Here is a 27,494-nt window from a genome sequence, read left to right as displayed (position 1 = left end):
AAACACATCTACAAACATTATTAATATATATATAACCCTCCAAACATGCTTATATATAACTTACATAAATTAGCAATAACTCACAAACATCATTGACACCATTAAAAACATTTCAAAAATTAAAAAAATAAATAAATAAACGAAGATCAACTAGAACAATTTTAAAAAACTGACTTAACCACCCCACTTAATCCCCCAAACATTCAATGCTAAAAAAACTCAGTGCATTAAAAAAAAAAACTGACTTAAACCACCAAGCTTGTCTACAAACAATATTAATACATACACCCCCCCCCCAACATTCAATGCTAAAAAAACTCATAAGTGCATCATTTACACCCAAAAAAACATTTCAAAAATTAAAAAGAACGAAGCCCAACTAGAACAATCAAGCTTAATAAATTAAACACACTCATCAGTGTCGGAGGGCTATTAAATTATATTTCCAACAATTTGGTATTATCACTGAAATTTCATATGTACCTCATTATCATTAAAAAATGTTAAACAATTTTGAGCATACTACGTGGGCAGTATTTTTTTTTTTTTTTCAAAATGTTTGAATACAGTAAAGGGGTTTGTTTTTTAATGGCTGGATTACATAGATGATTGTTTCAATGTTATTGGAGGAAGGATATCATGAAATAAAGAGCCAGGCATGGAAGTGGCTATCAAACCCACGACTGCAGGGTCTAACGAGCCAAGAGTCTATCACACTAACCACTCGGCTACTACGGTCATAGTGTTAAAATATGCCAATAATTGATTTTTTAAAAACGTGAATTCATTAGCGATTTGTTTTTTATTAGTAAATTAATTAACTGAAACTTTTTTTTACTAGTTGGGATAATTAAGACAATATTATAAAAATTGTAGAAACTTTTATTTAATGTTTATTATTATCATTATTAGGTCAACATGTTTAAAAAGGTAAGTATAACCTTTTAGTTTTCATCTAAAAAATAATTTGTTATTACTTATATACAACAGAAGTAAAATATATTTTAGACAGAATACATTTTTACAGTTTGAAGGCTGGCAAGAAAATAAAATATCAACTATAAAATATACACATCTTTTCCTACTCTAAAAAATTATTTGTACTTACTCTGATTACAGTTATTAATTTTCATTTTAGAAAACTTTTTAAAAAGAAGTAAAGCTTCACTTTTATTTCTAGTCTTGAAAGCATCTTTTTGAAACTAAAAATGTGTAAAATAATTTGAAGCGAGTGAGATAAAGGTCAATAACTAATTAAAATTAAAACTGACTTCACAAAAATTAAAAATATAGAAAAAATATGCTATAACAAGGTGACTGGGCTTAACTAATATGGCAGCTTAAATATAAACTTAAACAATAAATAAATAGCACTTCAAAAATGATATGATAGAAGATTTAAGGAATATCGAAATTAAGTTTCAATTGTATTTAATTATACATGGTATTGTCTATACCAAATGTAAAATATGTACAAAATCATAGGAAAAATTCAAATAAAACATTTATCTACTTTTCAGATAAACGGATTTAAATTATTTGAAGATATGTTGTTTTGTTTATTTATAATTGATCAGGGGTTTTCTTTCCATCCTGTCAGTACAATTTAGGAGGATTGTGGTTAGAATTTTCAATAGTAGAATACAGTTTAAGAAGAGTCTTTTTCACTCTTAATGCTGGCAGTCTTGCATTAGGATTGTGATGCCAACACTCTCTCATCAATTTGCTAAGGCCGGAGAGTACCTGGATCAAATTCAATATGCAATTAATGTTCTCCCTTTCAGACAATAAATTTAGCCGGATACTTACAGGATCTGAGGCCCATCGATTAGGAAGTACAGGTCTCTGTTGGTCTATGCTAACAATTTTTTTCATTTCTTCAAAACTAGGATCTGAGCCAACACGATCATAAAAGGGAGGCTGATAATCTTCCACAATACCTGCACAATATATTCTTAATATAGACATGACAACAAAAAGCAAACACTTTCAAGGAATCAGATAAACTCCATATTGCTATGAATGGATCTATTACATATTTTATATGTACTTTAGACTGGTATTTGCTGTTAGGTTCTGGTCAGTTAGTACAATCGTTATTTGTTTTCTTATTGGGTCGCATAATGTTTTGAATGGAATGAATAATGTGTGTGTTTTAGTGTTGAAAGTGTGGTGTTTTTATCTTAGGTTTTGAAGTTATACAATTTTTGCTTTCTGATGACAAGAAACAATTTTAAGATAGTTGTGGGTTTATTGTTTAATTTTCATATATAGATTTTTTTTTAAATTGTTACAAGAAGGAACAATTGTTACAAACCTGTCATAAGAAATTTGTTAACATAGGTTATTTTTTCTTACACAAATTCTATAACAAAATGGATCATGATTACATGATAAAAAGTTATTACTCAAGGGTAAAATAGGTTGACTCGCCCATCGTTAATTCAAGACGTTTAAAAATATGATGTATTAAATAAAATTATTTTATTACCATTGCTAATTATTCGCCGACCTAGTTCCCACAAAACCAGCCCCACAGCATACATGTCGACTCTCTTTAATCCTTCAAAGCAATTAATATCTAACCTGAAATACATTCAAAACAAAATTAATTTTTATCAAATTAATAAAACATTCATGAACTAACTTTTTTAAATATTTGGACCTACTATGAATAATATTTAATAATAAAGTTATATTTCAAAAACCAGGTTAAAAAAACTAGATTAATAATAAAACATTCATGAACCAACATTTTTAAATATTTGGACCTAATATGACTAATATTTAATAATAAAGTTATTTCAAAAACTAGGTTAAAAAAAACTAGAATTAAGCAATTATTTTGCGAGATTTATTCTTGTCAGTTAAGAACCTTAGTTCAGTTTTTCTTATAATTTAGATCTGCCAAAATGGTCAGTCAGACACGTGTTGGCTTTAATATGTCTAAGAGAGCAAAACAGCAAGCCTAGGCAAAGAAAATGATCAGACGACAAAACTACCAAGTTTGAACATGATTTGTACTCTTCTAAGAATTACAAATAAAGAGGACTGCGGTAATCAAGTGGCAGCGTGATAAGACTCTTGGCTCTGGACCCTGTAGTCGCAGGTTTGATTCCCACTGTCTCCCCTGGCCCTTCTTTTCACGCAACCCTTCTCCACAAAATATCATATAGGATATCATGTTCCTTGACTAATATGCAAAGTTCAAAAGGCCGTTAATAATAAATAAATAGCAAAAATGAATCACAATAAAATAATGAAAATTACATTAAAAAATATGTAGAGATTAGTGACCGTTAATCGATAGTTATTCAGATATCGTGAGATGCGGTCGGGTGTGATGTAGGTTTCAGAAAACCATTTTCTTTATCGTGCCAACGTTTCGATCTTTATTGAGATCATCTTCAGGGCTTGGGATTTACAAACATTGTTTACATATAACAATTACATTTTGGATGGACATTAAAAAACTTGTTACCTTTTTTTTTCTCAATTTTTAAGTATACTTTCCTTTTCCTATTTATCCTTTTCTAAAAATCCTGAAAGGATAATCGTGCCGAACCATTACCAACGTTTTTTCCCTTCGTCGGCTCTTTTCACCTCAAAGAAGCCGACGCCTTATACAAAAATTTCCTTTCTATACCGACATCCTTCCCCACTCCTTCAAAATCCAACGTATATAAACACAAAATAGCAAAATCTCACTGGCACTCTCGAGTCTCGACACGACATGCAAGAATGGCACAATTACACAGAAGACAAACACTTTGAGTGAGTAGAAAGACTTTGATTGAATATATAAAAAATATATTTTGCTTGTATAAATTCACTTTTCCACATCCTAAATGTATTTGTTAAATGTAAACATTGTTTGTAAATCCCAGACCCTGAAGATGATCTCAATAAAAGATCGAAACGTTGACACGATAAAGAAAATGTTTTCTGAAACCTACATCACACCCGACCGCATCTCACGATATCTGAATAACTATTAAAAAATATGAGTGAACTGACAACATGCCATGGTTTAACTGCTTCTGTGATGCCCACCCAGTGGTCAACTGCGTGCATCAGAAACCATGTCTTTCATATTTTTTGTATTTTTATTTTTATTCAATGTTAATTTTTTTTCTTCTTTATCTATTTACAAATGCACCAACTGTTGCACTTAAGTAAATTTCAGATCATTCTATCATACAACAAAACAAAATGGTATATATAAAACAGAAAAAGGAGGAACTACTCATTAGTAGCCACTCTTATATATTAGCATTATTCAGTCACTACTCAGTACTCACTTAGGAGGTTGCAAAGCCCTTTACACTATAGCATTCAGGGGGGGATTACTTGGAAGGGTGCGGTATGAAATGTTTCCAAATAATGTGTCCAAATAAGGGTTTGTGTGACTGGACAATTGTTTGGGAACTTCTTGTAACGGGTTTTCACTACTTCAAAAACATATTGGATATTAAGGACATTGTGAATGGTAAGATTAGGTAGAAAGGAGCATTGACAATGGTTCGAAAGATTTTTGGATTCGAAGGATTCTATACATTGGAGATTGGTTTTGTTGAACCAATCTCAGAACCAATCTTGATGCAGTATTTACAAATGGGTCTCAAAATAGCATGTGGAAGATGGTCCTAAGATACTTCCATGTGGTACTCCTGCACCTGATACTCGGCTAATAGAGTGGCCGCTAAAGACTTTAAGTATCTGTTTACTAGTATCAGGTAGTAGAAAAAAGGGAACACGCCTTAAGATTCCAGAAGAGTCCCAAGAGCCATACTTAATCGCAGGCTTGTTTCATATCTAGGAATACCGTTGTTATTTAAAATAAGATATTTTTGAAATACAAATAAATAACTATGGCACAAAGAAAATAAAAATCTGTACCTTCTCATTGGGTTAAACAAAAATCTATTATAAACTAATAAACTAAAACAAGAGAACTACATAATAATTTAGTAGGCAACTTACGTTTCATCAAGAACCTCTGGTGCCATATATCGTTTTGTTCCAACTCTTGTATTCGGTGCAATTTCAGTTTGCCCAGTGGATTGTGTATGGGTCACTGCCAGTCCAAAATCAGCAATAGCACAAACACCATTACCTTTCACTAAGATATTTTTGCTTTTGATGTCACGATGTGCTATTGCAGGTTTGCCCTAAGACAATAATTATATTTTTTTTTATTACATATGACTAGGAGAACTGATTTGTAATATTACCTGTGTTCCCAAAATCTCTGTGTGTAAGTGTGCCAGGCCAGCCATGAGCGATATGGCAAGTGCCAATGCCTGTTTATGCGACAGGCTTGTCCTCCCAAGGTGATCATAAAGACTTCCATTAGCGTGATAGTGGGTCACGAGCCACAGTTGAGTGCATGAATTGTGGGAAGTCATATCAGAGCCAATATAACCTAAAATGTTTTCGTGACGTAATAAAACCGTGCTGTAAATCTCTGTTTCTCTTGTCCAAGATGCTTCGTCTCTTGAGAAGAAAATTTTAACAGCAACATTTTCTCCATGCCAGATCCCTCTCCAAACTTCTCCGTATCTTCCCTTTCCAATACATTCAGCCAAAGAGATTTGTTTTGCCAGCGTCCGTTGGATCAGCAGTGGTAACCCACTGCCAGATCCAGATGTCAAGTCATAAAAACCATCCTATTTTTTTTTTTTTTTAGTTTTACTAGCAATGGTGTATAATTTTTAGAAAAATATATTTACCTTCAAAGCTGTATCTACTACCATCAATTCATCGGAAAGCGCTGAATAAGTAGTACGTGCCCCAGGTGGTGACATATCCGTTCTTTTTGTATGGTTCCTCTTTAGAAAGAATAAAACTAATGTCCCAATGATAAAAAGTACTATAACAGGTCCAACAATAGCAAATACCAATTTCCAAACATAAGTGTCATCATGAATTTTATCATTTGCTGCATATAAACCTGCAATAATTGTTATTAAATGTAGACAATTACCAACCTATTTAAATAGGGCTCATTTGTATATAAATATGTTCATTACATTAAAAATTTCAAGGAGCAATCTTAATTTTCATTAGCATCACTTTACATAACTAAATAACTATACAGTATATAAACTAAATCAATGCTCACAAATATTCTACTACAAAAAATTTACTGAAGCTATTTTTAATTGTCAAATTTATGTTTTAATTTACAGCTAAAACCATTTTATAATCAATATTTGTTTAATTTTACTCACTAAAATCGAGAGCTGGAAAAGAGCCGTTGTTGCATAAATCTCCTTCACAACATTTTATTGAATATTTTTCTTTTTCAGGGAGTGGATTTGCAGTACATATGAGACGAGCTTTATCCGCATCCTTTGAACAACCACGAGCTATTTCCATGGTGCCATCAGGCTTTTGCCATGAGTATTTATAACACTGCAACAATACAATTGATGTAACCGAACTATGCACATAAATTAGTTTGTTTCTCTTACCTGAACAGCATCAGTGCACGTGAGATTATCGGAACAATCTGGTGGTTCACAAGAAAGACATTTGAATTTCTTTTTTGCAACCACTCTCTGATGGTGGTGCAGGAGTTTTTGGTTTGATTCACTTGGCTCTGGGTCTTTATCGAGTGACTCTTCGTCTTCCGACAATCCTCCAATAGAGCATAATCCTGAAATAAAAAATCAAACAATTTATTAAGTTGTTTTAAATTTGAGATATATTTTTTTAGTTATCATTAATTAAAAAATAGTAATTTTTTAAATAATTAAATTAATAAGCTTACATTGTTTATTACATTTTACTACAAAGTTTCTCTAGAAAATAAGTCATATTTATAAATTTCAATAAAAAGGGAAAATTTTTAAGGTAAAGATCAAACAAGTACAAATTATGAGAAAATAAAGTAAAACAAGATCCAGATGACCAAATATGAAGTACTTCAATCTCAATTACATTCATACATTTAGGCCACTGCTCAATACCAACTAAACTGTTGTGCTGTAGAGGCCACTTAGCATTTTCTTGAAATCCCAGGCAATATAAGAAAAGAATGGACTCAATAAAACTATGATACTTTGGTTAGTTAGATTTATTTGTCACAAATCCATATTCAAATGTCACACAATCCCGTACTTCACTATAAAAATTAACGCACCATCCTTAAATTTTAACTCTCTCAACACAACAGTCAAGAATGACACATCTACATGGAAAACAAACACTTTGAGTCCTAAAGATGATCTTAATAAAAATCGAAACATTGGCACGATAAAGAAAATGTTTTTCTAAAACCTACGTCACACCAGACCACATCTCACGATCTCTGAATAATCTTAAATTTTAATTTATTTAGTTTTATTTATATTTTGCATATCAAAAATAGATTTGGTTGTAAAAATGTCATAAAAAAAATTATTGAGTAAAGAACAAAAATAAATAAACTAAAAAAAAAAAAAAAAATGGGTACAGACTTTTTTGTCCCTTTTAATACTAAGTATTTCCACCTCTGGCACAAATCATGCCCGTTAAACACCTTTGCATTCCTCGGAAATGATTTCCGGTAAAATCTTGAGGAATTCTTTCCCATTCATCAAGAGCAGCCGTTTAGGCATCACTTCACTATTTGAACAGGGTATGAGGACCTGGGTTTGGTTTAAATCTGGACTTCGAGCTGGCCACACCAAACACTCAATTCCAACCTCATTCAGAGTCATACACAATAAATGCTTTATGGGGCCTGGGTATTCTTGGCATTAGCAAGAATCGCTCACCGATGGGGGGGGGGGCAAATGGCATTATATGTTCTTTGATTATGTCTTGTAAGTACGTCTGTAAAGTTAGAGATCTTCTTCATACAACAGCCAATTCAGTACAGGTGACCAAGGAAATGCCACCCCAGAACACCAATGACCCATAATATTGGGTTGTCCGGAAAATAATGCAGGATTTTAAGTTTTCATTAAAAAAAATCTATATAAAATATTCTGTTTACGTTTACAGGATTACTCATTTGTANGAAATTATTTTGATTAAAGAACATTGCTTTAAAGTAACTAGTTTCTTTTTTTTTGTTTAATACCAAAATCCTGCATTATTTTCCGGACAACCCAATAGAATGCCACCTGAAGAACCTTACAGCATGAGGCATACCTTTTTCCTCAGCATCTCCATATGAAATTACACCCATCTAAAGATTTAGGGCAACTCTCACTTCATCTGTAAAGAGAACTCATCCCCAATTGAAAAAAGTTCATGAATAAGAATAATATCAAATGAAATTAACGAAGGAAATAGAATAAGTGAATGGAAGGGCATAATGCTACTTTTTTTTGCAGGTGGGATTAATCAGAACAAAAGTAAATAAAGTAAGTAAACAAGGCATTACTTACAGTCCATTTTGACTATGATAGCTCCTAATTACCTTTAACTAATGTAGAAAGATAATGGATTTAATTTAATTTTTAATTTTAAACTAAATAAATTGAGTAGTGCGTTAAATTTGTCCATCAGTGTATACAGGGTGAATTGCTACTCGTGCTACAAACTTCTCCAGTAGATTCTTCACCCTAAAATGAACAAAAAAGTTCATATTGTCCATGGTCCGATTCTCAACCATTTCAGAGTAATTTCGCTTTTTATCGATTTTGAAAGATATCACGTCCTGGCGTCGGAAAATCGTGATATCTTTTAATCTAAACATTTCTCTTAAAATCTATAAGCACCGTTGAAATCCCCGTTAATTTTTAGAGAGAATCAAAATCATAATTCCATTGAAATTTTTTAATTTAATTTAATGCCCATTTAGTATGTAATGCTTAAGAAGTTTACAAACAGCTAGAAGGTCAAGGAAGAAAGACCCAAACGTTTTGCCACCTTCATCTTCTTATTGAAAAATTAACGGGGATTTCAACGGTGCTTATAGATTTTAAGAGAAATGTTTAGATTAAAAGATATCACGATTTTCCGACGCCAGGACGTGATATCTTTCAAAATCGATAAAAAGCGAAATTACTCTGAAATGGTTGAGAATCGGACCATGGTCAATATGAACTTTTTTGTTCATTTTAGGGTCAAGAATCTACTGGTGAAGTTTGTAGCACGAGTAGCAAGTCACTCTCAAACATTAGCAATCCTTGAACCACCATTTTTTCTCTTTTTGTCATCAACATCTTGGTCTCACAACCACTAAATAAGAAAATGACGAGTGCGTTGGAAGCGTTATTAAATCAGGTAGTTTTCCTCAAATTTGCTGCCTTCTGAGACTAAAATTAGAAACTCTGGATTACTTTATACACTTTCCGATTTACACAATTTTCCACTCTTTTTGTAGTTCTGGCTGAAATAAAACACAAAAAATTAGCCCAAACATTTTGCCACCGTCATCTTCTTATTGAAAAATTAACGGGAATTTCAACGGTGCTATTAGATTTTCAGAGAAATGTTTAGATTAAAAGATATCACGATTTTCCGACGCCAGGACGTGATATCTTTCAAAATCGATAAAAAGCGAAATTACTCTGAAATGGTTGAGAATCGGACCATGGACAATATGAACTTTTTTGTTCATTTTAGGGTGAAGAATCTACTGGAGAAGTTTGTAGCACGAGTAGCAATTCACCCTGTATATGATTACATGACATTTGAATACTAGCAAAAAAGAGTCAAATACAAAATGTTGTAGGTTGAGGTGATTAGTTGGTGAATACAAAAGTGACGATACCTCAAGTGGTAGAAGTGCCGGTGTACTGATCCTAATTATGTGGATTCAACTCATCACACTAACTTTTCAATTCAACCATGTTTTGCATAATAATTATGTTTATTATTTTGGTTAATTGAACCGACTAAAACATGAAGTATTTCAATTTAATTGTTGCAATGTGTAATGCCAGACCAACAACAATAAATATATTTCGCTGATTGGTTGAAGTGCCGAACGCGTCGGGGATTGATAGAACAGAGAACACAGGCAGTCTCTCTTATATTTTTCCTGAGGTTGGAAGTTGTTTTTTGATCAAAAGAAATTTGCAGACTTGAGCCATCAACATGGATTCATCGCTTTCTTCGCTTAATTTCCACTTTTTATTGCATCACACTTTTTTTTCAATGCCAGTGCGCCTTTTTGTTGATTTTATTAATAAATGTGTTGTTATTTATTTATTGTCTTAAAAAGAATGTGCTGGAGCACGGCACAACCGCCATTCCTTTTATTGTTGTTCTTTTTTTATTTATTTTTTATTTTAATTGAAGTCCTTTTTTTTATATTAGTAATCAAAGTATTTTTAATTCCTTTGCCACTATTCTTCGTACGGGGAAAGATCCACAAGAATTAAGTCTTAATTTTGTTTGGTTTGTCAGTAACACGACACAGTGCTTTATAAAGGTAAACAGAGAGATTAATTTTTTAAAATTACAATGGTACTTTTAAGTTTGTTGGAAAAAACAAGAGCTGAAATTAAAGCAGCAATCATGGAAGTTCATACAACTTTGGCAGTGTAAAAAGCGGCGAATTAATTATGAATAACTAAAATGAAGTTGTCTCAGTCAAAACAAAAAACATAAAATACTATTATTTAAGGTTCATAACTAACCGTGAAAGCCTTTGCTAAAATAATGTCGTTATTCAACTCACCAGTATTTATAATTAAAACTTGTAAACAAACGAGGAAGAAGAGAGAAGAGGCCATGGCTACTCAAATAGACGCACAACTGCTGAAGGTGAGCATGGTCGGTAGAAAAATCCTGGAATAGGGCAGGCGGCGGAAAACTGTCAAGACGGCCGCTCGCGTCTAACAGATTGACAAATAAAAAAAAAAAGTTAAAATCACAAACAAAACAGCCCACAGACGAGACTAAGGTTTCTTAAACATGCACTTCCTTTCTGGATCGGTTTTCATGAGTGGGACGGCCGATCGAGGCGCCCAAGGCCCTGAGAAGACGCTACACTGTTCGAACAAAATCTGGACAAATCTCGACTATAACTTTCCTTACAAATTAAACTTTAAACTATTCTTATATTTTGGATTTTTTTTATAATGAAAATTGTTCTCATTTAAGAATTGTATTTGGTGTATGGTGTTTCTGCCGTTCACGACGTATCGATAAGTTGACTATCGAAAGTCGGGTGATTATAACCTTGGTCTCGAGTCTGTGGATTCTTGTTTATTCTTGGTTGTCATTCTTTTCTGAGTTTATTTTCCTCGGGTGAGTTTTCTCTTTGTAGAGCAATGGCACACTCGGAGGCGTTGAAGGTTTTTCTCACTTTATTCTTGTACGTGTCCGTGTCGACGAGCGAGAGACAGGGTGTACACGAGATGATGTATCAGACTTTGTCCGGCGCCGCTGGCTGTTTCAGGAGAATGAACGGAACCCACCAATTCGGCTGCTCTTCGCCGAGAAAGGGCAGTTTCGGCGTGGTCCAACTTGTGGAAACGGATCGGGAAGTGGACTTCGTCCTCGAGTCGGCCGCGGCCGGTCCTTACATGTTGGTCCTCAGCCCTAAGATGATCGGCCTCGAAGTTTTGAAGAAGCTCAAGTCCGTGCCCGAACGGGTTTCCGGCATAGTGTTTACAGACAGGCATAACGGTAAAAGGGAATTCCCATCGACCTACTCTCCTGAGGACACGTGTCCTAACTCTGCCGAAAGTTCCTGCAACAAGGAAAACCCTTGGAATCCTTACGGGAACAGTTATATTTTCACTGATTGGAACGTACCTTTCTTTTTGATCACAGAGAAGTCCGACTACGATACCATTGTTGATTGTTACAAAAGATTCAATTTGCCTCTCGACGACTCACAATTGTCGAAACCGCTTTGCTCTTTGCATATGAAATCACATATGTTCGCTGCTGTGAGCTCGGACGTGTGCATGAGGCGTGTTAACAATCACTTTGTGACTCCTGTCAAATACTGTGATCCAGTCGGAAGTGAAAATGTCGCTCTTCCCATAAAAGCCGACATAGCCAAAAATAACAAGACGATAGTCATTGCTTCTCGGATCGATTCAGCTTCTCTTTTTGATGGAGTCGCACCTGGTGCGATGTCTGCTGTCACCGGCCTCGTGACCACCCTTGCTACAGCGAGTGCCATATACAATGCCGTGCAAAGCAAAAAATTGTCAAAGAATGTACTCTTTGTGATGTTCAACGGAGAAACTTTTGATTATATAGGTTCATCCAGGGTTTTGTACGATATAGAAAACAAAGGTTTTTTAACTAACTCTTTCCGGTTGAACCTGGAGGATATTGAACTGTTTATTGACATATCTCAAATTGGCAGGCCGAAAAATGAAACTGGCAATGAAATTTTCATACATGCCACAGGACCTGAAGCAAAACATTTTTCAAAAGAACTGATCGATAATGGTGTTTTGTTCAACGCTTCATTTGTACCTTCATCGATTAAAGAATTGCCACCTACATCGTACACCACGTTCAACAAAGCCAACCCAAAAATGAACGGTGTTGTCATTACGAATTATGACAAAGCGTTTAAAACTAAATTTTATTCAGGTTACTACGATACCTATGAAACACTGGATTACACTTTCATGAATGGTTCGGTTCCAGACGACAGCAGCATACAGTACCATATTGCGAGTGTGGCGGCTAGTCTTGTCAAAACACTCCTCCCCATCATAACTGATAACAACATTCCAAAGAATATTTACGATCTGGAAGATTTGATGAAGAGGATCGACCAAGTGTTACTGTGTTATCTTGTCACCCGGACGTGTCCACTGATGGAAGCTGTTTACCCCGCCTTGGCCTCAGATCCAAAACTCCCTCAAGTTTTACCACTTTATGTTGGAGTACCTCATGCGACAAACCACATGACCAAAGCGACTGGACTGCTTCTGTCTTATTTCACTTCACCCCAAGTAAATCTTTCAAAAAGTGACTGTACATCATATGACTCGAATAATCTTTATACACTCCTTTGGTTGAGCGGAAAAAATGGTGATGGAGTTTGCTTAAATACCACATTAAAATTCACCCCAGCGATCAGCCCTGCTTTTCTGATTAATGATTATGATTGGACATCAGGGAGATATCCAACCTGGACGGAATCTGTTTGGGATGAAAACAGCCTGAGCATGTTTATGAAACCGTCCAGGAGAGATGAGATCATAATTTTTACAACAGGCGTGTTTACTTTTTTAACAACTTATGTCGCAGTGTTTTTTGTTAAACAAAAAGCTGATAATCTTTTTTTTCCAAGGTACCCGACAAATTGTTAATGTCTGTTTTTAAACTCGTGTACCACATCATTTCTTAATATATCAGTAATAATATTAACTTTATGTAAGGTATTAACATTTATTTGGCACTACATTTTTTAAAGACTGATTTTATTTCCAGTTATATTTGAATAATCAATTATTAATGTTTATATGCTTTTGTAAATATATGACAATTAAAATATTCCAAATAATATTTTTATATTTATAATCTTCAAATATTTATAATTCTTGTGTTAATTTATGTATAATTATAAAAATTAATTCATAATGTCATCTGAATTTTTATTGTCTATAATATATTATCCTCTAAAAAGCTACATTTATTTACACATTAAAAACAAAATACTGTTTTATGTTGAACTGGTGAAATAAACAATGTTATATTTATGTGCATAGTGTAAATACTCAAGTCATGAATTTCGCTGTGATCTCATGTTTAAAATCAATGAAGATTGTAAATCAATAACATCTAATTAAAATATTACATTTGTTCTATAAATGTGTCTTTATTTATAAATCTTAAGTAAGTTGCAATGTAAATCTTTAATATAAGATCGTGGTTGAGATGAAAAAAGCAAGTGGAGTGGGATTCGAACCTACGACCGTCGGCTCAATTCGCTGCTGCTCTATACACTTGAGCAGACCATGATTTCGAGCCACCCGCACACCAACTCATCTCAGCCTACAACCTTTCGAATTTTTCCCTTTTCGCCATATTTTCAATAATAAATTGAGGGGGGTTTGTTCGAATCTCACTTGTGACACTTTTTTTTTCATCTCAACCAAGACTATGCATTAAAAGTTTAATTGATTCAAAAAATTGATATGGTCAATTATGACTGCTAAATACATGTTTGTGTAAGTCATTTTTGATATCAAATTTGTATATATTTAACTAATTTTTTACAAATACAATAATTTTTGACATTTTTAATAGTAATATTAATTGTTGAACATCAACAATTTTTTGTTAGCTTCTGTAGCAAATGTATTTATTAATTTGTAGTCTGAAAGAATAAAACAAGGGAATTCTTTTCTTTCTTTTTTTACATTAAAATATTTAGACTTATACCAATAACAGTGATTACCATCTTTTCAACTCACTATTAACTATACACATTTAAGAAATTATATCTTCTTTCCAAAGACTAAACTCAATTAGATCAATAGTTAATTATTTTTAATTTAATAATTATAGTAATATTTTTTTCTAATAGTTCCATAATAGTAATTTTATTCAATTAATAACATCAATTACCATTCTAACCAATCCTCTTTTTTTTAAAAGCAGTTTAGTCCTTCTTGTTATATAAAATAAGCCAATATTGGTAGCTACTGTAAGGCTGTAATGAGGCCTCCTTACAGCACAGCATCCTCTTTGGTTTAAAGATACTTCTCTCAAACCATTTTGACTAAATTCTTCAATTTGTTGATGATACTAATGTTTTGCATCTGAGGCACTGATTGTTCATTTTTTGTTACAAACTTATTGAACCCTGTTTGCAATGTATGTAAGCCTCATGAACTTCTTGGTATGAAGTGTAAATTCATACAGTATGAATTTATACTTTTTTCTACCATTTCTAATCACATTAACCCGTTTTTTCCACCTATACACCTTGGGACATCACTATCAATATATAATACACTTAGGGTCCATAATGGCAAATACGTTAGGGCATCTAACTCCTACATTTTCCAAGCTTTGAATCCCAACATAACCTTTGGGATTTTATTTGAGAATAATTTGTTTGAGAAAACCATTATTACAGTCTGACCCCTGTTCACAATACCCAAAATGGGCCGTTAAGCACTCCTTTAAGACAGGGATATGTATTTTATTTGTAACTTACGACCTGTCATCTGCGGTCGTCTTAGTCTGACTAGTCTAGGATTATTGTCTGCCAGACATTTTAGCATTCAGTCTTGGTCTGTTATTTTGTCAGTTATGTCTCTAGAACAAAATAACATACTGAAGAAGGTTGTTTATTACTAAAGTTCTAGTTGATGAATCACGCCAAGGTAAAATCAATGAAAATAGATCAAGCTATAGGTTTATTTATATCAGCTTATCTCACCACAATGTTTTATGATTTTGTAATATATTGTTTGAATGCAAATATTAACCAACTTTAAGCAATCAATGTTTTATGATTTTGTATCTTTTTTGTACTGTTGAGTAGGTTAAATAAAGTTTAAAATTCCAGAAATTATTTATTTCACAAATATGAATTCAGGGAAATTAATAACATAGAAACAATAAATAAAATAAATCATTAGCAAATGCATAATTTAAAAAAATATCTTGGCTATCAAGGCAACAAGCTTAATGTTATAATACTTATCATTTAATAATAACATATGGAAAATTATTTTTGAGCATCAACAGCTATTGAAAGAATAATATATCTTTACAGTACAAAATATAACAATTTTATTTTAATAAATGATTATTTAATTCTATTACACACTGAAGAAAAATATCTTATATTTGTTTTTTTAAAGGAGAAAAAAATGAATACAATAAATGAAAGATTTATAAAGGAATTTGATTGAGTCATTTGTACATAATCTAGACATCAATATTATGAATATTTTTAATAAAATATATTTTTCCTATACAAAGAAAAAATAGGATATCTTTCATTATACTCTTCTCTTATTTCTACACTATCAACCAATATTTTATTCGATCACACATAGCTGAATTTAACATTGTCATCCTCCTTTGTTTCAAATTATTTGACTATTGCACATTTTTTAAACAACTACACATCAATTTCTTCTGATACAGTAGTTTTTTTTTTCTTTGGCTTTTAACGCCTCCGTCATTCAAGGTGACACTAAATGAATACTTGGTCATATCTATTTAAAACAAAATAAAGAAAAAAACGACAAATACATTTAATAGGAAAATAACATTTATTTTGTATAGAAAAGTGATTGTATTTTACTAGTGAATCTTGCAACACAGAATCAATAGAGAAAAATATTTTCTAAGTTGGACAATCAAATTGAAAACTACCACACCTGAAAACATGCAGATAAAAATTTGTGATGTTGGTTCATTCATCTTTGTATTTTAAAGGGAAATGTTCCTTGTGGCACATAGTCAACAATCACATTTTATTCGTATTACATCCTCCTTTGTTACCATGTTTATGTAACAAAATACAAGGAAGAGACGTAGGAAGAAATATCATTACACATGCTTAATATTAAACAGTTTAAAAAAATTGTAAAATAACTGCCTCAAATGGCAATTTGCATGAAGTTATGAACTAAAAATAGACTATGGTTAAGCTAAAGTACAATGATATTCATACAATCTTGAAACTTGAAGATTAACTAATACTATACTAACAACAAATAGGCAATAAAATAAATTACAACACTTTTAAGGTATCAACATAGAAAGTTACAAAACATATGTTATTTTAATATTAAAATTACACAAAAATGATTCTACTTAGATTCTTGCTAACAGATATCTTGTATATAAAACTGTTATATAATAAAAAAAAAATTATAAAGTAATGAGAAAAAATTATATATACATTATGTCTGAATATTTTTTAAAATAATTATATTTTTAATTAACAGAAACCTGTGCAAAAAAATAAAATAATAATAATAATAATGGGCTACAAAATAACCCTAGTCATTATGTTTTTACAACACACATTTATTTGTGTCATTATGTCATAAAATTAATCAATCTTTTAGTGAAGTTGAAAATATATTCACTTGGTGGTAGCCATTTATGGATTAGGTGGCACTCTGAAAATTAAACAAAATATTAAAAAGCCAACTTAAGAATAATTGAAAGATGAAGCCTTACTGTTGCCCAGGCCCTGGAAAGTAATACGGAGGAGGCCTTTCGTATTCCGATGAGATTGCTGGATATCTTGGAGGCGCACTCGCATTATATTGCTCCCACTGATTACCTCTAAAATTTAAGACAAACAAAAAACATATAAATATGCATTCAAATTTAAAGTGTATTAGTGAAAATACAACCTCTCATCAGGCGGTGCTTGAGGGCAATGCCTTTCAGCTCCACTTCGCCCTGATAGATTTGCACTATAAGCTGCACTGGAATTACGATTTCCTGCATTACCACCAGACTTCTTTTTCGGCCTTCTCTTCTTTTTAACTCCCCCAACACCACCTCCATTAATACTGTAAAATTATTTTATTACTAAGGTGAGTAAAAAGTGATTGTTTGAGATTGTGAATTTAAACATTTTATTTAATTATTAATTCTATACATTTTTGTATTGCAACATTAAAATGGTTGTACTTACTTTTGTAATGGTATATTATCCCTTTCAGCATATGCATCATAGAGGTACTCTCTATAAAATAAAAGTTAAGAATAAAATCATCATAATTAAAATTATACCATAATATAAAACACATACGCTTCAACCAATTCACCAGGATATGGCTCAGATTTTTGATAGAGAGTGGACAGTTTCACTGATAAAATAATAGCAGGGACAAACAAAAGTACTACACAGCCGACACTCAGCCAGAACCCATTCTACAAGGAGCATTTAATAACAATTTTAATAAATAAGCATTATATATTTGTTTTCTTTTTATTAAAATTATACGCACAAGAGGATCAAGGATGTTGTTGCAGACTGAGATAACAGTAGCGTTGTAAACTAAAGAAATTGGCCAACAACGTCCCACATTTTGTTTAGCTTCATTATCCACACGAGAAAGATAGCTATCTATATGGACACCGAATTCTCGTCCAAACTCATCAGCTAGCTGGATGGAAATCATTAATTAATTTTTAAAATCGCTAATAAGATTGAAACATTCAATACCTTTCGGACTATGGCAGGACCTTGTGAATTCAATGTTTTCTGTGCTTGTCTTAAATCATTGAGCAATGCATCAACTGCATGTTTAAGAGATGAATGGTTAAACCTATGATTTAGTATTACATGTATTATTTTCAAAATAATAAAAATATAAATTTTCTAGACTAATGTAACAAGCTAAATTTAACCTGAGGTGACTAGCTAACAGAGTTGCATTGCCATGAAGTTGTTTGCTCAACTTAACCATTAGGTCGACCTGTCTTTCTTGATGTACTTCAAGATACAAAGCTTCTGTTTGAATCATCGTTTTAACCTGGAACATTAATTAAATGATGCAAATATTATCAATGATTAAAATTAAGAAACAGACTGAAAGTTAGTTAATACACATACTTCAGCTTGTTGAGGGGGAAGCTTCATGGCTGTGTGGTTCAAAGCAGTAGCCAACTGCATTAGGTCTATTGAAGTAATCTTGTCATTCAACTAAAATAAAAAATAAATAAAAAAAGTAAAACTTTCTAAATTACTCTAATTATCTAACTACTAATTAATTCTAAATTCAAGTTTTTATAATTTTCATTATATTTACCACAGCAGTATAAACTGTAAGGTCTATTGTTGTAAGAGGTGAAGCTGCCAAAGCTCGTAACTGTTTCTCAGCTGTTGGAGTGATAATGACAATATCAGATCCGAGGACAATTGAATCTGAAAGCTGCCGAACTTTCTCTGGGAGATTAAACTGCTGAGTGTATTGCAACATGGAGCCTGAATCCAAATCTAACACTTTGTATATTGAAGAATTTTTATGGCATTCTCTATGGGGAAAAATAAAATAAAATAAAGTTTTCTGCATAACTTCCATATAATTTCTACATTAAAAAAACTATTACCTATAAATGTGAATATAAAATATAAAAAAATTACCTGATAACAGTGCTAATATTTAAAACTCTTCTTCCATGAGTCGATTCATATATTGAACTGAAATCTACAGCTTGGTCTAAAATGTTAAATGTGGAGTCATTGCTCGGATTGTGTAATGCTCTGCAAACTGCCCTGTCTAAGATTGAGCCCGTAATCATGTAAACAAGTGTAACAGCTACGAAAGCAGTGAATGAAAGGAACATAATCCAGACAGCACTGTAGGACAAAAAAAAGTCAGTGACAGTCCTAAACTTACATCTAAAAAACATACATCATTAAACAAGAAGAAGCCGTTCCTTTATCACATGAATCATCACTGTAAGATGCATCAGGACGGTGGCCGCAATAACCGCATAGAAGTCCGATTCCAAGGAAGAAAAGTATAGCAACCAAAACTGAACTCACTCCTAACCCTGAGTAGTACCTGTACTCTGCATACTGCATTACGACTTTCTCTCCTTCATCGATTGCCCTATAATTGATGTTGCCGAAGTTCGCTTCAAGTTTGTCAAGTACACTAATCACTTTATCAGCATTCCTTTTAAGAATTTCCCCTAAAATATATCATCAATTTATACTGATTATCTTCACTGAACACAAGAATAAGAGTGACGTACCGGCTTTAGTAATTTCTTTTGATATGTCAGGTATAGTACGATCAACAGATTTCTGAATGCTGACTTTTATCCTGTCAAATTCGTCTCTTCCTTTAATCACTTCATCTTCAATGTCAGTTGCAAGAATATTTGACACGTTGACCAGGCTCAGGGTCACATTCGGTAGCTGTAAAGAAATTCCACTTTGTATTTCACAGGAAAATTGTCTTTGAAAAAATTTTGGAAAAAAAGACAATCAATTTTAGACTAATTGTAAAGAAATATAAAAAAATTACCTGGGGTAAATACTTATCAAGAAGCTAGGCATGAAACAGAATTATGTTAAAATTAAACAAACAGAATGCTAATAATGTTGAACACAAAAATTAAGCTGTTAATTATGTTAATTTGATTACAGAAAAAATTTAAAGTAAATAAAGTATTTTATAAAATACTTTATATACAAGCGTTAGTTGATGGTAAAAAATAATTTTTAAAAATTTCAATATTTTCATCGAATTTATTCTCGACTTACAAAGTTATTGTAATATCTTTCAATTAATTAAGGTTTTTAGTTGAGATAAAAAAGTTAGTGTCACGAGCAGGATTCGAACCCACGATCTTCGGCTATATACGCCTCTGCTCTACCACTTGACCTATTGTGACTTCAATCCCGCTCGTGACACTAACTTTTTTATCTCAACTAAAAACCTTAATTAATTGAAAGATATTAATTAGTCAAGCGGACCACAAAAACTAGTGAAGTTATTGTAATAATATTTTCCTTTAGAATATTGAATCATTTAAAAATCATCAAAACATTAAAGCATCTTGTAATAGTAAGCCAAACAAGAGGGTTTTGTGATATGATCGAGGAATCAGATCACTTTACAATACTTTACAACAATTGTCATAGAAAATTTCAAAGGCAGTGACAGAATTTAATCCAAAATTGCTAGTGTGAGAAATATTGGGTTGTGTGGAAAGTAATGCAGGTTTATGGTTATAAAATAAAAACAATTAAAAAAATAATTTTAAACATTTTTATTCATTAAAATACCCTCCATCACTCTCAATACAGTTCTCCCAACAGTTCTTTACACCCTCTAAATAGAACTTTGGGATTTTAATAAACAATTTCTCTAAACGCATTTTTAACGACTTTTGATCAATAAATGTTATGTTGTAAAACATCCAAGAATTTGAAAAAAAAAGGGTAGTTGGTAGACGGTAGTTCTGGAGAATAGGAAGGGTGAGACATGGGCCCGAGAGTTATCGTGTAAAAGAATCTGCCAATTCCAAGTCATCATAGATGACTTCAATTTCTATTATTATTTTTAAATTTTGAAATGTTCTTTCTCCCCATTCCCCCCATACTCTCTTTCTTTCTATCTTAGAGCAAATGCATTTGCAAATTGTATTAAAATTATCTAATTACCTGGGTGAAATTGGCCTCAAGGGTAAGTGCGGTTAAATTATACTTGTTGAGAAAGTCAATGCATGCCCTTTCACTTCTGCACATTCTCAATCTGGAGAGAAGGTTGGATCTTACATTTCTCAAGACTGAAATATTGTTATTTATATTAATATTTATTTTTTTCTGCAAATTTCTGTAAGATTTTATAAAGAGGAAAAATACAATAAATAATAAATTGCTTTTACCGATTTCTAGCTCGGTTGCTTTTGCTTTAAGGGATTTGGTAAGGTAATCCATATTATCTAGATCAATTCGGATATTCTTGAGCCCTTGGACAATGGTCGTCAAATTGGTAAGGACAGCAGCTTTGGAGATTTCACCAAGTTTGTTCTTAACAATTTCTCCACTTTCTACAAAATATGAGGACAAAAGGTTATACAGAAATTATATTATCAAACAAAACTATCTTGAAAAAACAACATCTTGAGAAAATAAAACTAAAAAATCATATTTTTATGTTTTCTTTCAACCATATTTAACTAAAAGATCAACTGTATATTTTTTTAAATGTATTGATTTTTAAAAATATACTGAATGAAAATAAATAAGTGAATTTGCATAATGTTTTATGAAGCATAGAATAATGTGTATTTGTGAAACATCAATCATGTGACCATGCATCACTAATTGATTAAATCTCCCCCTCCCTATAGGTGTGCATCCTCTTCCAATCTTTGAACTATATAATTGCACAATACTCACTTCTTAAAAGTTTGTTCAGTACAACATCAAGTTCTCCAAAATTTGTAACCAAAAGTGTGTTTACTTCCTGAAAAAGCAAATAAATATGCTTGAATTTTTCCACCCAGGAAATGTAACTTTACAATTACATACCCGCCTTGTATTATTTAAATATAATTTTGTATCCATGATGGATACACGTACAGTTTTGGGTAAATTCTGGGCTCCTTCTTCCATATACTCATTAGTAACGACTGCACAAACAACCCCAAACCTGCCAAGAAGTAGCAATAGATTTAAAACAAAACAATAAAACTTAATTGTTTTATACTCACATTATAAGAACAGTAACAGAAGACAGCAAAAATGCATAAAAATGTCTTCGACATGTATCATATTTTTTGTCAAAAGGTTTTGTCCTTGCTCCGCAACGTCCTGCCAATCTGTTAAAAAAAATTTGCTAAATTATTTACAACAAGTTCTTGAACTTTAGCTACACACCTGCAACAACAGAACAGCAGTCCGATTACAGGAACTACAACTGCTAAGCAACCAGCCGCTAAACAAACGAGGAGCAGCCAACAGTAATGTACAACCAACGAATAGTAATCTCTAGAAATATGGAGTTTATTTTGTTCAAGTGTAATAAAACCTGGAAATAAAACAATAAACACCTTGATTAATAACTAACACTAAAATAATAATAATAATAATAGTAATAATAATAATATTTGGTCGACTGTCCCACTTTACAACCCTTTAGGCAAAGGCTCAACCTTTCGAGTGATTTACAGGAGTTACTGGGTCCCCAGTGTTTCTTTCGAAGAGCACTTTTCAGCTTTCTCAAATTTATTGGAATTTATAATGAGATTTAGGCCTTTTCCCAAATTGTTATACCATTGAATGTTTGCCTGCTAATGTCTGAATGAGAGTTGTGCGTGCAAGATTTTTTTTTTCAGAAGTTTTTGAGGCTGCTGGAGCGGAAAAATGAAATGGAAGAAAATACAAATTGCAGGGTAATAAATGCCCAAAATCGCAATTTAAATAAGAAAGATAGCTCCCTGAAAAGAAAAAAAAAGTGTTATTGTGTTTTGTTTCTTATTATTGTTATGTAGAATTAGTTTATGTATCATATTTGAATGGAAGAATAAAAGAATAAGGATGAGCCTATACTCATGCCGAGATTGTTGCTAGTCTGACTCCATTATTATTATTAGCCATACAAGCCTATGGGAAATGTTTAAATTATGGAACAAAAATTCAGAATTCTAATTAAAAACATAAATTTTATATAAAAAATAAATTTTATACTTAATTTAAAATGGGATTTTTGCATACATTTGGCCTTTCATATTAAGAATTTTAAAAAGATAAATTAAACCTTGGATGGCAATAGGATAAATTAGTTTACAAGTGAATGTTTGGAGTCAGAGCTTTATAGCACTCAAGGGATATAGCTCACCTAAGATAGAAGGTTTGGATGTTAGGGCGGAAATGACCTTAGCCGTTAAAACACTCTTAAAAATTAATAATAATAATAATAATACAAAAAATGACTGGTAACAACCAAGTTACAGGTTCATACCCCTCAGACACTGGAAATCTCACAACATAACTACTTTTTTAACATACCCCATTCCTGATAATCTTTCAAAAGTTAACAACTATTTCATTTTAAAGGGCCATTTAAAGATATGTATTGTGCAAACAATTGGTTCCAGTATTGTGACCTTCACAAGCAATCTTTGCCATTTCTTCAGCTGCGTTATCACAATGTTCAGGGAAAAAGTTTTGCTGCTACCTTGTTAGATGAACAAGCAATCAACATGTTAATCATGCTTCATAAATCATTCGTATAACAGAAGCAATGGAAAACTTTCATTCAGAAACAATATTTCATTACTGTTTCAACAAACATTACAGTTACATTCGAATTGTTTTGCAACATTATTATTGCAATAACAATATATAATAACGTACAAACAATAATAATATATATGGTGTTTAGACGATTATATAACATACTTAAATGTCAACAGAATGTCTATATCAACAATAAAAATACTGACCAATGCAAGGTAAATGAACTCTATGTCTATATTTAGTCATGTGATTTCCTTATCGGTACTTGATTGTTTATATCTGAATTCTTGGTGTATTATTAAGGGTTATTACAAATCATATTACATTAATGATCTCAGATTTACATTCATATTTCAATGATTTCCATAATGCGAATTATTTTGTAATTATCCACCACCCTGAAGTTTAATTAAAAGGTAGCTTGTTTTATCTGTCAATGTATAAAACATCTAAACAATGAAGATAACACATTTAATGAAACTGTACAACACTTTGTTTCATGTAGTAGTAGTAGCAAGTAGTAGTAGTAGTCAGTAGTGTATATTCTATTATTTTTAGTGGTCATCAGCCCTCTCCGCATAAAATAGAAAATTCTGCAACTTTATTCTTGTTTTCTTAAGTTGCTAAAAATTAGCTCAAACATAAAATTCATCATAAAAGTAATTTTTATAATGAAATGCCAGATTAAATTACTACAAAAATAAAACTGAAGAAGCAATTACAACGCAATACAAATGAAGGAACCAGATCAGGAGGTTTTTGTACAAGCCCAAAAACATGAGCAAACAAACTCATCAGAGAAGTACACCTCTATCTTTCACGTGGAAGTACATGTCATCAACCCTTGCACCTTAGAAAATCTTAACGGAGGTACACTGGCAAAACAAATCCTCATAATATCAGATAATCAAGATGCAAATTTAGTAAGTGAATGCATCCAAAATCTCCCAAACTGGGGGAAACACAACAGCCTGATGATACCTTGGATACCAGGACACAAGGGAAATTTGGGCATCGAAAAAGCACACACTGGTCAGAGGAGAATCTGCACGAGCCTGAACCTATTCTTGGGATAACAAAAACACAATCCTTCATCACAGAATAGATTCAAAAAAGGCAAAAGGGAGAAGTGGATAAACTTTAGAGCTGTCAGACACAGTAAACTTATGCTGAACAACCCTGCAAACTCACTGCTACAGTTAAGGAGGGCTAAACTCAGAAGAGTGATAATATACCATTCACTGGAATCTGAAAAAACTAAACAGAAAAAGGCATATTCAATGACCCTATTTGTAGATTACGTAATTAGGAAGAAACAGGGACCCATATCATCTTTGAATGTGAACCAACCACTCAATGGAGATATAACATGGAAAACAAAGAAAACTCAGGAAAGGAACTGAAGCCATGACCTAGTACTTCTTATGAGAAGGATCGAGTCAACTGCACTGAACTAAGGAACTAGGCAAGTACAATAAGCTACAGTGCTTGGGGAAACACCTCAATTACTAGTATCCATCATCATCACACATTTTTAGTTTAAAACAAACAGTTACATGCAAAGGTATCACATAGAAAATAATAGTCTATACAACAAAGAATTAATTTCAATAAATACATCATCAATAAAAACACTCAACTAACAAAAGGTAATAAATTGCAGATATTTTTATAAAATATTGTGATAAGGATTTGACTGTTTATTTTTAATTAAAAGTCACGTTTCATTTTGGTAATTAACAATTATTGTGGTGAATTTTTCTGCTGAGACAATTAAAGTTTCATTCCAGTATAAGCAAAGAGTAATAATGTCAATTTTTGTATTCTGTGTAGATGTGGCATTCTTGTTTGTCGTGTTGAGTGAGTCAAAATCTGTGGTCATTTTCGAATTTGAGCATTTATTACGGTTCTTAATTAATAATTATTTCTGACGAAAATAGTATAAAGGAAATTGAATGCTGAATCCAAAATGTGGTAGCCATGATAATAGAATTTGTTTTTTCTTAAGTAAGGTACTAATAGGTAGTAAAGCAAAACTAACAAAAAAAATCGTAAATCATCAGGGTCCCAAGATAGGTATAGGGACTATAGATTGGAAGTTGTTGCAAATAGGGTGTACTATCACCCCAAAAAAAAAATTCACTCCTCTATGGGACACCCTGTATTAGAGTTTTGATGTTCATATACCTGTTTTCATGAGTATTCAATACTCGAAATCCAGGTAGCTGTTTACAATTTCTGTGAGTAGAACAATGTTTTTTAAATAGTGTTCTAAACTGTTTTACTTGAAAAACAGTCGTTTCATGCAATTTAGTTCTCTTTTACGAAATTAGTACAATAACAATAAGTATTTATTACTTCTTATCAACAGGTTATTATTAAACAACTGAATATTACATCATAATTGTAGTCCATTAGCGAATTACTCTCAAGTTTTCGTCGAATTGGCTTGTATTTATTACTTACTTGTCGAATGAGATAAAGTTTGTATAATGAAGATAAATGACGGTTGAAATTATTCCACTAAACAGGATATAAGAAGGTGTTGTTAAACATAACTGTCTTAAAATAAAAGTGTGTTGTTTTGACTTTCGCCACGGTCAAAGATGAACGAAGGGTCGGATGACGCGAGAATTTTCATGCACGATCGTGTGAAAAACGATCTTACCAGGTGGAAAAGCCTCCCCTTCCAGGATGAAGTCCATGAACTTTTTCGTTATGAAATACAGGTGGCCCATCCCTCGGGAGTTGATTTTCATCGAGCTCTTGTAATTATTTGAGATGTTGGCCGGGCTGTAGTGGACAGGGTCGAACGGCATGACATTCTGCTCCGGGCTCGGGAGGACGAGCGTGTCTCCGCCGTAAGACTCGGAAGAGACGGACCTCTCGCCGAGGACGAGGCAAACGACGAAAAGTGAGAGGTATCGGCCCATGGCTGTCGTCCAGCGTCAAACGGATAAAAACGGGATATTGTCGTCTACATTAAAGGGAAGTCGGTAGTTTGACTGGGAGGAGACCTAAGGACGACGGACGACGCATCCGACGCGACAGCCCCTCATCGTCGTACGGACAATATCAAGGCTGGAATCAAACTGAGACGAATCACGAAACGGCCAGCTCTCACTCTCAGTACCAGTACGGCAGACGGCAGTACCAGATCGAGAACGGGACTTTGAGGGGGGTCGGACGGAGGCCAGAAGGCCGTCTCGATACTATCGTCTATCTGAAATTATCGATCCCTTGATAACCGCTTCCCGCCGTACCGCCATATGGGTGTCATCGTACATACCAACAATTACTACTATTCCTTATCTACTTGTACTTATGTAATTAATATCTAATTCATGAAGTTCTTTAAGTTACATTATTACTTACATATTCCTATTTTTTCTATCATGCCTAGACATAAAAGGTAATAAAATAAAAACAAAAGTCCATTTACGTTTAGTGGTCCAATTGAACATATTAATTATTTAAATTAATTATTCTTTTCATGTAAGGTCTGTGTTGACATGAAAAAGTTATTAGCAGGATTCGAACCACATAAGCTATCGTGACTTCGATCCACTCGGATGCCAACTCCAAAATGGCAAAAAGAGGTAAAATGTGAAAGGTTGTAGGTTGAGATGGGAAGTTGGTGTCTGAGTGGATCGAAGTCATAATAGTTCAAGTGGTTAGAGCAGCTACATAAGAAATCAGAAAGTATTTTTTATTGAATACAAAGGAACACATTTTTCACTACACTGCACTGATGCATCGCATGATGATAGAATGTAACAACATATGCAATACTGTTGATTATTTAATAATTCTGTTTCCTCATTAAAACGTCAGTTACTTAAAGCATAAGATAGGGTGTTTAATTAAATCTTGTTTTATT

General features: G+C 32.7%; 3 protein-coding genes across 3 annotated transcripts; 1 reads left to right on the top strand and 2 right to left on the bottom strand.

The window, feature by feature from the left end:
* Positions 1-1,533: 1,533 nt before the first annotated feature.
* LOC106670954 (activin receptor type-1) lies at positions 1,534-10,908 on the bottom strand. Its single transcript, XM_014401651.2, has 9 exons — positions 10,625-10,908; positions 6,477-6,661; positions 6,234-6,417; positions 5,733-5,953; positions 5,235-5,669; positions 4,984-5,171; positions 2,492-2,586; positions 1,810-1,940; positions 1,534-1,743 (listed from the first exon to the last, which is right to left on the bottom strand). The coding sequence occupies exons 1-9, from the start codon at positions 10,677-10,679 to the stop codon at positions 1,597-1,599; spliced, it is 1,641 nt and encodes a 546-aa protein (XP_014257137.1). The 5' UTR covers positions 10,680-10,908; the 3' UTR covers positions 1,534-1,596.
* Positions 10,909-11,097: 189 nt separating this feature from the next.
* Positions 11,098-13,423, top strand: LOC106670953 (nicastrin). Its single transcript, XM_014401650.2, has one exon. It carries the CDS (start codon positions 11,220-11,222, stop codon positions 13,230-13,232), a length of 2,013 nt encoding a protein of 670 aa, XP_014257136.1. The 5' UTR covers positions 11,098-11,219; the 3' UTR covers positions 13,233-13,423.
* Positions 13,424-16,138: 2,715 nt separating this feature from the next.
* LOC106670962 (prominin-like protein) lies at positions 16,139-26,810 on the bottom strand. Its single transcript, XM_014401672.2, has 20 exons — positions 26,283-26,810; positions 22,253-22,403; positions 22,087-22,194; positions 21,905-22,025; positions 21,773-21,839; positions 21,256-21,420; positions 21,032-21,156; positions 19,615-19,780; positions 19,269-19,551; positions 18,998-19,213; positions 18,663-18,888; positions 18,467-18,556; positions 18,262-18,386; positions 18,077-18,179; positions 17,859-18,017; positions 17,660-17,781; positions 17,543-17,593; positions 17,256-17,417; positions 17,077-17,184; positions 16,139-17,015 (listed from the first exon to the last, which is right to left on the bottom strand). The coding sequence occupies exons 1-20, from the start codon at positions 26,545-26,547 to the stop codon at positions 16,997-16,999; spliced, it is 2,832 nt and encodes a 943-aa protein (XP_014257158.1). The 5' UTR covers positions 26,548-26,810; the 3' UTR covers positions 16,139-16,996.
* Positions 26,811-27,494: the final 684 nt, after the last annotated feature.

Source organism: Cimex lectularius, unplaced genomic scaffold, assembly GCF_000648675.2.
Source record: "Cimex lectularius strain Harlan isolate CLEC.00 unplaced genomic scaffold, Clec_2.1 scaffold243, whole genome shotgun sequence".
Classification (NCBI taxonomy): Eukaryota; Metazoa; Arthropoda; class Insecta; order Hemiptera; family Cimicidae; genus Cimex; species Cimex lectularius.
This window is presented reverse-complemented; position numbering and strand designations above follow the sequence as displayed.